The sequence below is a fragment of the Impatiens glandulifera genome, chromosome 1 (assembly GCF_907164915.1).
Source record: "Impatiens glandulifera chromosome 1, dImpGla2.1, whole genome shotgun sequence".
Taxonomy (NCBI): Eukaryota; Viridiplantae; Streptophyta; class Magnoliopsida; order Ericales; family Balsaminaceae; genus Impatiens; species Impatiens glandulifera.
The window spans coordinates 103,145,219-103,158,206 of record NC_061862.1 but is presented as its reverse complement, the minus strand read 5'-3'; the positions used below and the strand labels follow the sequence as shown (position 1 = coordinate 103,158,206).

At 39.6% G+C, this 12,988-nt stretch overlaps 1 protein-coding gene across 1 annotated transcript; it reads right to left on the bottom strand.

Moving 5' to 3' along the window:
* Positions 1-1,633: 1,633 nt before the first annotated feature.
* LOC124922662 (phosphatidylinositol 4-kinase gamma 4-like) lies at positions 1,634-4,401 on the bottom strand. The gene is made up of 2 exons (XM_047463382.1): positions 2,616-4,401; positions 1,634-2,134 (listed from the first exon to the last, which is right to left on the bottom strand). The coding sequence occupies exons 1-2, from the start codon at positions 3,864-3,866 to the stop codon at positions 1,757-1,759; spliced, it is 1,629 nt and encodes a 542-aa protein (XP_047319338.1). The 5' UTR covers positions 3,867-4,401; the 3' UTR covers positions 1,634-1,756.
* Between the last annotated feature and the right edge of the window lie 8,587 nt (positions 4,402-12,988).

Here is a 12,988-nt window from a genome sequence, read left to right as displayed (position 1 = left end):
ATATTAAAATTTTATATTATTATAAAGAAATAATTTTAATACTCTTATAAAATATATTAAATAAATAAATATATTGGTAATTTAATATATTTAGTTATGTTTATGGTATTCGGGGCAGAATCGGGTGAAAATGGGGTGAAATCGGAGCGGGTTTGGGCGGGAGACACAAATACCATCCCCGTCCCATCCTCGTTCGGTTTCGGGGAAAAATCGTCCAAAACAGGACAATTCGGTTCGATTTTTGCGGGGCGGATTCAAATTGTCATCCTTAATCTAAAGTGAGTGTAATGAGGATGGAGATCCTACATTAAAAAAATAAATAAAACAAATAAGTTTTTTCTTTTAATAATGAGTTTTTAAAGAAAATAAATTTTACAATGGTTTAAAAAAATTGAATTACTATTTTGTTATATTATATTTTAATAATATTATTAAAATTTAATTTTTATTTAATAAAAAATTATTAATTTTCAATTTATTTATATTATATGTTATGTTATTTAATATATAAAATTATACAAATAATCATCCTAATTAATATATGATATTAAAAAAGAATTTCAATATTATTAATATTTATTTAAAGAAAATTTGAATTTTCTTTTAATAACTAAAAAAGAAAATTATAAAAAAAATATTATTATTTAATTGTGCACATTTCATTATTAATTTATATTTAATAGAACAAAATTAATGTAAAAATAAAATTTAAAATTAGTTTATAAAAAAAATATCTCCATTGTTTAAAGATAATAATATTCCTATAATGAATATACTTCAAAATTTCATCTTAATTTTAATATTTGGTTGATTTTTCGTTCAGTCTGATTCGTTTACTCTAACCAAACACAAATAGTTCGTTTGAAAAAACTTTATTTTTATATAAATATTTGTTTTTTATAATATAAAATTGTTATTATTTAAATTATTTAAGTGGAATTACACAATGAAATTTTATTATGGTATTAAACATTTCTAACACATTTTTTAAGCCAAATACATTTAACTTTCCTCACTTTATCAAAATTGTACCAAAAATGCTAATGTTAAATTAGGTTGTTTTAATTCATTATAAGAATCTATTTAATTTGGAGGTAGACTGTAGACACACCTACTCTCTTATTGTAGTTTTCTTCAATAAGTGAGAACTAATTTCTAAAATCCAAAAGAATTTTAATGGGAAAAAGGAGAAAACAATAATTGTTTTATTTAGAAATCAACATCTCTCACAAAATCTCATTTTACTTCTTTAACTATTCAAATAGAATAATATTACATGGAATAAATTAGTAGAATCCTAAATGAAATGATTATTGGTGTATCATTTCATGGTTAATTTCTAATATCATTATCATAAGACATGATATTAGAAAAAAAGTAAGATTCTATCAGATTTATTTTTGTCTGGTAATATAAATAAAAAACAAGTAAGATTCTATCAGATTTATTTTTGTCTCACCTTATATGATTTTTACTTAATTCAATATTAAACTAGACAAAATCATAATTTAATCTATCTAATGTTTAAATTTGAATAAAAAATATCAAAATATCAAGAAATAAAATAAATGAGGTAAAGATGTGAACCTTTGAGTTTAATTATTGAAAGAAAAAATAAATCAACCCTTCCAAGTTTAAACGCAACACTTGAATTTATACTTTTGATAATACAATTTAGTCTTTATAGTCCTTTATAGCTTAGCTCTCAAAATTACCGATAAAGAACCAAACATTATATCATTTTTTCGAGATTAACTTACCGATCTATTTCATCGAGTCGACGATCCATAACACGAGACAAAGCTTCGAAAAAATCATCTTCACTTGATCCAATTAACATAGATTCAACTGCTTCTTGCACAATTTCTTCAAGCATGGATTCCTTTGTCAAAGAATCTCTGCACATTATGCTCCCTATCGTATATGGAGTGAACCCTCTCGCCACCCCTTTCTTTAGAAGCATTGTGGATATTCGTAAAGTACGAACAGATTCAATGGGTATATCCCACCCTTGAAATTTCAAAAGGGCGATGTCTTCTTTTGCGTCGAGAGAATTTATGTATTCGACAGTTTCTTGGTTGTATGGTTTCTTAGCTTGTGGCCAATAGAGCCACTCGAATGTACAATCTTCAAACTGCAATGAGAAAAACATCAAAGGAGACAATATAGTTTATAAATGGTTCATTTGAAAACACATTTTAGATCTGGATCTGAATCTAGCTGAAATATGTCTCATTTAAAAAGTGGTTGTGCCATAACACAAAGAAAATAGAAGAGACAAACATGGAAGAGATGGGTAAACAACTAATTGAATTTAGATGAGCAAACAGTAAGATTTATATGTGACGATAGATTGATTGAGAGGAGAAGATAGTAATCACTAATCACCTATCAAATGCAAATGCCCTTTCTCCTAAACCCTAACATCAAACAAGCTCTCATCTTCCATCAATTATCAAACAGATTGTAGTGTCCGGATCTGTGTACTAATTTTTTTGGCGGTTTTAAGGTCGAATCCAAAAAAGAAACCCCAGTTCCAAATTTAGTGTTCATAGATAAAATGAGCACAAAGACAAATAACATTTTCTAAGTAGAGAATGTATAGAAAAACTTACCGAATCAGGCAAGCAGTACCCATGATCAATAGGAATCAGTTTTGTTATTCGTCCATCTTTATCTTTTTTCACAAGAATGTTTCCAGCATGTCTATCCGCATTAGCCAACCGTATATCCAACACAGAAATTTTATGTACTTCTTCAACTGGAAAAGCACCTGGACCCATATCTTCACAACTTCCATGATTCTCTATGAACATCTGAAGTGATCCAATTTTAACTTTGATCCCATCAGGATGATTAAATCCTCTGTGCAAACATTTAACCATTGTTGTTGGAGGAACTCCAGAGAACGATGAATGATCCAATATGTAGGCAGCAACTTCCTTTAAAGCGCCCTCGCCAACTCTATTTCCTTTCTTTAATCCTTCGCCGTTCACAGAAGGAGGAAGAGAACGTGGATTATTGACAGCTAATGGCTCTTCATCTGTTGGTTTGAATACAGAAACATACTGCTTCCCTAACCCTAATTCATCATCATCATCATCACCTGGCATGAAATATGCTCCACCTGTTCCTTCTGCAGATTTGATTGGGTATTTCCCTTTTTCCAATCCCCTGATAGTTGAATCAATCATTTCTGAAATGATGAATGGTAATTCAATTTTTGGATTTCCAATCACTGGCTCAAGAAATATCTCTTGTGGAGCAACTATAGAGAGCTCAAAATGTTTCTCAACTGGTTTAGCTCTGATCTTGGCAGATCTTCGAACAAACAAATGAACAACACCGTCCTTACTTTTCGAGATATCATTTATAAGCCTACCATCTTCAAGCTGTTCGCCGTTACAAATTATAACTTCTTGATTTTCGTCGAATTCAACTGAGCTAGCATTCTTCTTGTCAGCAATCTTGTGTTTGATATATCCCACATCTCGGGATAGTTCAACATGGAAGGTGAATTCTTTACCACATGAGGTCTTGACATTGATGATTTGAAGGTCTGATAACCGGAGAATTAAATGAATAATGTTTCCATCAGTGACTCCATAGTCACCAATGAGAGTATTACTTCTTGCAAGCTCTCTGCCATCGCAAACTAGTTTCTGATTCTTTACAACAAACCCTTTATATGATTGGATTTTGAGCTTCACAGATTCAATGGAATCTGATTCTAAAACACGCAGAGGAATCATGTTACCCGAAATAGACACATATATCATAATCGATTCGCCCTGGTCACTTATGTGACCTGGAGACAATGTAGCATCAGTCCAAGCTGAACTAATTGCAATGTCTGATGAAGGCATCTTAACTTTGGTTTCAACAAAAACCCTTAAACCTTATAAATGGGGGGTTTTGTTGAAGATTAGACTTAAACCCTAAATCTTTCCAAATAAATTGTTACCATAGATCAAAAACTCTGCCATGGACATCCAACTTGTATCTATATTATAGAATGAATGTCAATATACACATTGAAACGCCGCAGAATGATATCATATTTTTTGAAAAAAATCCCTAAATATTTTCCCGATGACGGCATATCAATCCTGACGTTAAAAGTGATCATACGGAGCAGGGACAAACATCAAAAAAGGAAAAATGAACGGATTCTCACCGAGCAAGAACCAAAGAACCAAGAGCTGCAAATGAATAACAGATATACCCGAAAACGGCGATTAATTGAAGATAGACCGAATCAAATGCACGCATTTCACGGAATGATCCATCGAAATGAAAAGTTTTCAATAATATTTCTCATCCGCCGGAATCGGAGAATAACGAGAGAGCGAGAAGAAATGTCGATTGAAGTTTGAAGAAGGGCACGATCCAGCCGCTTGTCATTTTTTTTTTTGTTCTTTCAAATAGCCGTTGAATGGATGAATTGGACCTGGATCCAAATTTGTATGTAACGGTGTTAGTGGCGAGCCACGGGCCCACGGCCCAAACAATTCCTTTTACGTCAGTTTATTGCATACTTTTTTTTTTTCTTTTTACGTTTCTACTTTATTTGAAATGCGAATAATTTCGAGAGTTTAAACACACTTAACTAATTAATCAGACGAGCGAAACTTATTGTGTAACTTGTCGTATGACAGACTCGAAGTTAGAACATAAACGAATTAAAAAATGTTTTTCTAAACATTTTTAAAACTGTTATTTTTATCAATATTTTATTTTCTAAATAACCCATATCAAACAAGTTCTTAACTTTGTAATAATTAAATTGAAAATAATTATATTTGTTTTGTATAATATTTTCTTTACTATTATTTTATAGATGGTGAGATATTATAATATTATTATTTTATATAATTAATTTTAAATTATAATTTATATTTATTTGGTATATTTATTTTTTTTAAAAGAATAATATTTATAATTTATTTTAGAGAAATAATAAACTCAACGAAAGATCAGCGAAAACAAGATCACGAATCCTAACGTGGGTAAGAGAGAGAAATAAAGAAAATTAAAAAATATATTCGGTATAAATCTTCTCCAGCTTCATTTATTTCTCTCTTAAACTTCTCTTGGTTTATTTATTTCTCTTTCTTAAACTTCTTCGGCTTCATTTAATTCTCTCTCTAAAACTTCTCCAATGAAAATATTAAACCCCAGCCCATGGTATCTGTTAGGATCTAGGTAGCCGTTGGAGGACCGGGGGTTGGACCGGTTAGCGGTTCTTACTCGAAGGGTGGTGGTTAATCCGGTTAGAGATTAACACCGGGGTATCAATACTACACAACCTGTCACAAACCCTTGAACTAGGTTCAAGCGCGGAAGAGGTTTGCTTTCAGGTTGAAGCGGTGCACTTGTATGATAGGCAGAATCGGTATTATATAATGGAGGTTTGAGATTTGATGGGTCGGCTTCGGTAATCTGGAAACTCGGCTTGGATAAGGTTAAGTCGGTTATCGCGGTACGGATCGGTTAGGTGATGAAACCGGCAGACAGTAACTAACAAGACAGATTTTATGGATGTTCGGAGATAAAGCTCCTACGTCACCACTTCCTCTCGAAACCGCGAGAAGGATATTCACTAAGGAATACAAGTACAAACCGATCGAGACTTATTTCTTGCTCGATACCACTCTTACAATTTACACCGAAATTGTAAAACACACTTTAACTTTAGCACTTAGGCTTTCTTAGAATAACACAATCTTATCACTTGTAGTAAATGCTCTTAGCGTTTTACTTGTCCCACTGTATGTCCCTTGTCCCACATTTACTCTTCTTCAACTGCCCCTTTTATAGGTGAAATATGCCAACGGTCATATTTCACTGCCTTGAATCTGATTGGCTGAGCAGAGGTGCACTGATTCAGTGTTTCAGAGATTCAGACCTACGGTCGCTTCCTCAGACCTGATGGTCAACCTCAGACCTGGCATTCTGTCTCAGACCTGGCGGTCTGTTCTTCCGGTATGTAAGACAAACCTGCCGGGTTTGTCTTTTACTTGATGTAGGCACTGTCTGTTGGACAATTGTCTGTACTTGGAAGATCTTCTTTCTGACTTATCCCGAAGTGGACAGATCCGGTAGTACTGTCTTCTGCAGCCTACAGTCTTTCCTCAGACTTGCATGGATATGGAAGTGTTCAGTCTGTTCCTTTGGTATCGTTCTCAACAGATACCCGAATTGTCTTCTTGTTCTGGTCGGCCATTTGTCTTAACCGAATGGCTTTTGGTATGAGTGATGTAACCGGACTTCTTCCGGTTATTCTTCTGCCTTGTGGCCGATCGGCTGTTTGATGATTCCGGTGTTAAGCTTTGGCCGATCCTTTCTTTGTGCGGTCATGTTCCGAGTATTCTTGGTCGGTTTAGTAGCTTGACCGGTTAGTTTTCTTTAGGCGGTTCTTTTGTTTATCCGGTCCGGTTCATTGTTCCTGCATGGAAAATTTATTTAAGTTAGGTTTATTTGAACCGGTCTGATTTTATCTAACAATTTCTCCCTTCTTGATTATTTTATTTAAAATTATCATAAATAATGTAAGTTTGCAACCGTAGGCCGGTTGTTTTGTTTATCCGGATTTTTGAAACTGACTTAGGAGAATTTTTCGAAAATTTTTGAGAAAAATTTTGGAAGAGTCTTTATCTTTTATCTTATCAATTTCTCCCTTTTTGATTATTTTATTTAAAATTATCAAAACTAAGTAGAGATGCAAGATGGCCGGTTTCAAAAATAGCTTTATATATAGTATAGATAACCGAAAATAACATAATATGTAAAAATACTAAGATAAGTAAAGGAAAGAGAGCCCCTATTCCGAGTCCGAGAAGTCATATATGCTCTTTTTCTTCTTCGGTTGCTGTCGACTGGTCGGTTCAGAAGGTCGTCGTCTTGTAGACCGGCACTGCAATTGTTCTTTGACTTCCTCTTCGACTTGGTCAGCCTACTGCGATGTACTCGTGATGACCGTTTCAGTGACCTCATTGAGCAGCTCGACTATTTGAACTTTCTTAGGGGCTTCCCTCTTTCGCTTTTTCGGCGCTGAAGCGGAGGCGGCCGCCTTTTTCTTCTTGTTTTCGGCTGCGAAGCCTTCCAACCTTCGTGTTTCCCTTTCCAACCGCGCAGCATCCTCCGCAGCCTGAGTGACTGCTTTCTTAGCAAATCCTGGGAATATGGCCTCTGCCCTTTTAATCCGCGCGGCTTCCTCTTCCTCTTCGGTAAGTTGAGAAGAACGCGGTGCCTCTTTCTCTTTACCTGCTTCGGCATCCAGCGCATCCTGGACCCTCTTAGCTACTTGAGCATCAGCCGCTACAGCCGCGACATCCGCGTTCACCTTAACCCTCAGCAATTTGGCAACCTGTTCGGAAAGCGCCTTCAGTTCGGCCTCGAGACCCACATTTTTCTTCTCGAGTTCGGAGACCCGGTCGAGTGTTGTGCCAACCAAGTCATCACCCATCGATGTCAACCGTTGATCGGTCTCTCTTTCAAGCCGGTCGAAGTCTCCCTTTAACTCGGAGGTCAAATCCTCCAAAATTTCGGTTCGCTTGACATATTTACCGCGCAGAGTCGCCTCTTCCTGCAGATCTTCGTCGACTTTTGAGATTCGGTCCCGATTGGAATTCAAGAGAAACCATGTGGTGTCGGCGAACTTGAGTGCCGAGCCAGTGATTCTTTGGACTCTATCCTTGAATGGCTGAACCGCGGAGTCTTCAAACTCTTGAATGCGGTTATCAATCCGTTCTACGGTTGAGTCTTCAAGCCGTTGGAGACGGTCCTCAACCCATTCCTTTGTGAAGTCTGATGCGGAGACTTCCGGTTGTGGAGGAGGGGATTGCCCGGTGAGATTGGGATCGGCTCTTTCATTGGATTCCTTTGATGCCGCATTCTCCTTTGGAGGTGTTGGGCAGTGTTCCGGAGTCGTTTCGATCTGGGGAGCAGTATAGACCGGTATTTTCATTCGGCTGCATATTGCCTCTAGCCGTTCGATTTCTTGAATGAGTTCCCCTTTGGCTTTTTCAAGCCTTTCTAACACCCGCGGTGCTAAGGTGTCTTCCAGTCCCATCGTTTTGAGCTCCTCCGTAATTTTCCGGATGCGTGTTGTTAGCTTCCGTAGTTGGACCTTCGGTTTTAAGAGGCAGGTTCGGTGTTGTACCTCTTGAAGTGTGTTGGAGTTTGTAAGATTTATGATCAAGTCTTCCACCTCCTCCAATCTTTGGATGCATTCCAAATCTGTGTGGCCCGGTAAGATTTCTCTATACGGTGTGTCGTACCGGTGCTCGTGCCACTCCAGGTATACCTCTTCAATTGACTCGGCTCGCTTTTTGATGCCCTAAAGGAGTTTCCGAGATATCCTATCGGCCTCTGCCTCTTCGGCCTCCTCCTTCTTTTTGTCGCCGCCCTCATCACTGACTTCTCCACCGTCCTCTTCATCATCCTCTTCACCACCTTCGGTGGTCTCAGGATTGGCGTTATTGGTGCTCTGGGCCGAACGCTCGTCTTCATTGACCGATCTTTCGTCCTCGGTCTTCTCTATATCGGTTCTTTCAGAGCGGGAAGCCGACTCTTCATCCTCTGTCTGCTGCGGCGGTTCTGAGAAGGTTACTTTCTCTTTTCCTTTACTTTCAGCCTTTGCCTTGGCTGGGGCCGCTTTCTTGTCGGCTTTCTTTTTTCGGCCACCTGTGGAATCGGGGGCCGGCTGCTTCCTTTCTAGGAATTGCTTCGATCTGATGAGGCATCGATCTGCGACAACGACGCCGGGACCGATGTCGAGATTGTGGTGAAGGAAGATCTTACCGAGAGGAACGGCGTATCCCCACAACCGGTTTGAATCCGGTTTCACCATATCCATTAGGTTGCTGAACACCGCCTTTGCCCAGTTGACCTTTCTTCCCTCTATCAGGCCGATCAACATCCTGATTTTGTCCTTTGTTAGGTTGCTGTAGTTTCCTCCACTCGCCAGAATCGCCCTTGCGAAGATGTCACAGATTGGGATATACTCCGGCTTCAACATTGATTTGCTGCCGGATACTTTGATCGGCTCTTTAGTTGCCGATAGAATCTGGCAAGCCGCCTCAAAGGTTTTCTGCTCTATGTCTGTCATTGCATCCTGGCCGGTTGTCGGAAGGCGCAGGCTCTCTGCCACCGATGCCTCGGTGAGCTCTATTTCAGAACCGCATACAGTTGCGGTGATTTTGTCGTTGGAGATGGTTGCGGTTTTGAAGAATTCTTCGACCGCCTCTTTGTATATAACATGAGGACCGCCAAGGAAATATTACAGACCGGTTTTGACTACCCGGTCAAGAACCTCCTTTGCCTCGGACGTACCTTTCGGCCGGATTTCCTCGAAATCCACCTGAGATAGGTGTCTAAACAAAGCCGAATCACGCCCCATTTTAGAGAGTTTGAGAGAGTGTGAGAGATAACCGCTTCAGAAAGTTAGAAAGCTTAGAGAGAGAAAGCAGATTCGCGTGAGAATGAAATAAAATAATCGAGAGTCCCTTTTATAGATGCGGTTTGGAAGCCCAACCGTCCCATCAATGTTGGGCGGGAGTTTTCCCTCCAAATTGAAAGATGCGACAAACTATGGGCGGGAGAGAATGGGCGCCACACCAAGGGCGGTAAACCGAGGGGGCGGCAGTTTTGGGCGGGAGATTTCCCTCCAAAACTTGTGCTTATGCCATTGATGACGCGCTCTCCTTTTTGAAACCGAGATTGATGGTGCGGTTTCTAAGTTTAACCGGTTATGTTGAGTGATCAGAGTGTTTGCAATCTTTATATTTTAAGCGATTTTATGTGACCGGATAAGAACGCGGTTATAGTTTGAATATGTTAACCGGTTACTTAGATAAATGTTCAAAGAATTAAGAAGACACGGTCATTTAAACTGAAATGAGATTGAATTCAAGAAATATTGCAGAAAGAAAACCGACAGAAAATTCGGTATTGAGATAGGCATACATAAATAATGGAAAGTACAGCCTATGGAAAAGACATTCTAGAAATTCGGTCTATTGCCGAATCCTTGTCGAGGATGTTCGAGGAGGAGGCCGGTGTCCCTGGTCCAAACTCTGGCCGGTACCCAAGAATCAGCTTGCTGATATGCGGTGCATAACCGAGACCTCTCTTGGTCAGCACCATATTCTTGAGGTTTTCGAATATGACCGTTGACCAGTTGATGGCCGATTCGCAAAGGATGTGGGTCATAATGTTGTAGGTATTTCTAGAATACCGTTGATTTGGCGATTGACACAGGATCGAACGGGTCACGATTTCGAGAAGTAGTTGACCGTGACTAGCAAGCTGGGTTTTTGGCCCATAGTGTTCCACCGGAGAAGAGGTGGCCGATAGATATTGGGCGAGTTCAAATCCCGCTAAGTCCTCTATGGTTGGAAAGTCAGAGAATCCTTCAGTGGGTAGACCGAATAGTGAAGCAAATTCAGTTTCATCGATCCAGAATGTGTGGTCTCTGACGGTAGAGACGATATACTTTCCCCTGATGCAGGCGCTTCGGAAGAAGGCCTTGACATCCTCTAAGAGAATTGGACCGGCCTCTTCAAGAAAAGGTTGAAGACCAGTTTCAGTGAGAGAGTGAAACATGAGCTCCTGTTCAGGATTTCCGTCCCTCTCTCCCATGCAAGAGTCGAAGTCAATGCTTAAGAAATTTCCCAAAGTTCGGCTCGGCATGATTACGGTATTGAGAGAGATGAAATTCAAAGAGTTTCAGAAGAGTTCTTATGCTTTCGTATGTGGTAAGTTTATTAGAGGATGGCTCCTTATATAGGGTCGGTTTTGGAGGGAAAACATAAGCTTTGATTGTTAGTTTTGTTTTATTGAGCAAAAGAATCTTTATGTTTCCAAGGTGCATGGGGAAGAGGCAGATTGCGGAGCCCGAGGTAGGTGTTAGTTGAGAAGTAACCAGGTTAGTTGGATATTAAATGTTTAAGTGGTTGGGGGTTATCTCATTAATTAGGGATTCCTTTTTCATTGAATGCACTAATCATAACCGAGATTAATTAGTTGAAACCGAAAGTAGCATAGGACAGTGCCGAACAAGCATGGATAATAATGAAGAAAACATGAGACCAAAAGAAACATAAATGAAACCGAAGAGGACGTAGATCTGGCCGAAACGATCAATCATAGGTTGGATAAAGATACACCCGGTGCATGAAGCAAAACGACCGGGTGCAAGAAGGAGTGACTCAGTGTGCATAAGAGTTGACGACACCGTTGCGGCGGTTTCTCCTCTTCCAAGCTCTCTCGAACCGCTCATAAAAGGAGTCGGTTACTTCTTTAGTCAGCACCTGGGCTTGGTTCAAACCTTCTCCGGGACAGGTTGGAACACCAAGCTCCACAAGGAGACAGCTTAGTTGGGGGATGAAACCGACTGATCGAATTCCAACCATCCAGATGAGGATGTCAAACAGCACCCTGGACCAGTTCACCAGTGTGCCAGTGATTATGGCCGCCATCATGTTGAAGTTCGAGGTACAGTAGGTATTTGTGACGTCTTTTCCGAAGATGCTCTTACCGATCACATCATTGAGGAGCTGATATTCAGCTCTCAGGCGTGATTTTGTTCTGTGGTCCTCAACCGGTTCGTCAGATCGTGCGAAGGCGATGGAGATCTCGACTTTTATGTCGGCTGGAACTTCTAGATCCGTTATCCCGTGCTTTGGCAGGCTAAAGCACCGCGCAAAGTCCCTTTCGGTGAAATCAAAGACAATACCTCTCACTTTCGATTGAATGTGAGTTTCAAAGTGGGGGTGCCTCTAAACACCCTGGCGTGATAGAAGAACTCCAGAATGGATTCAGGATAGATGGTGTGTTTGTCGTCTAGGAAGTTCTGAAGACCGGTTTCCTCTAGAGATTTGATTATCTTGTAAATCTCATAGTGCTCTGTGTTTGAACAGGATTGAAAATCAACCTGAAGGATGTTGGGGAACTGAGACATCTTTTGTCTTAGTGAGAGGATAATCTTTTGTCTTGTGAGTGTTGTGGTGAATGGTTACTTCACTTAAATACTAGTTTAGGGATTATCCTATTGTCCAGGCATTAAATGAGATGATATCTATTAACTGCAGGATAAGAGATATTGCATGAAATAGGCAGGTTTGCAGTTTAGGATGTTGGTCATAGGCCTGGACTGTGAAAGATATCAAAAGATCTTCACGTCTTTTTAGGCGCGACCATTTTACTTTGAAAAGGCAATGTGTCAGAACAGACATCTATAAACACTGATAATTATTCCACTTCTGTTTGAATTTCAAATAATCTAAGATGACCTGCTTCCGAACCGGTCAGTCATCAGTTGTTCATCCCGATGCAGTTATTTGATGCATGCACCAAGTAGCCGGTCGGTTTACTCTGTTTGATGAACTGGGCGGTTCTTCCATAGGTAACTTGAAAATTTGAAGTCCAACAGTTTAGGAGGAACTACCGGTTTTGTCTGTCCGAACCGGTTTCCCTTTAAGCATCCTTAGGAAGGATCTGGCTAATGTCGGTTAAGCCGAAAGTAAGTCTGAATTGAGAGAACTTAGCTTCCTGTAGAGGCTTAGTGAAGATATCGGCTACTTGTTGATCGGTCGATACGTATTCCAGCCGGATATGCTTCAACGTGACATGTTCCCTGATGAAGTGGTGCCTTATGTCGATATGCTTGGTTCTGGAGTGGAGAACCGGGTTGTAGGTGATCGCAATGGCACTTGTATTGTCACAGAAGATCGGGGACTCTTCGGCTATGATGCCGAAGTCCTTCAGTTGTTGTTGGATCCAGTGGAGTTGAGAGTAGCAACTTCCGGCCGCCAAGTATTCAGCCTTTGCGGTTGATGTGGCCACCGATGTCTGCTTCTTGCTATGCCATGACACTAGTCGGTCACCTAAGAACTGACATGTTCCGCTGGTGCTCTTTCTGTCAATCTTACATCCTGCATAGTCTGCGTCTAAGTAACTTGTTAGATTAAAGGATGAGTCCTTT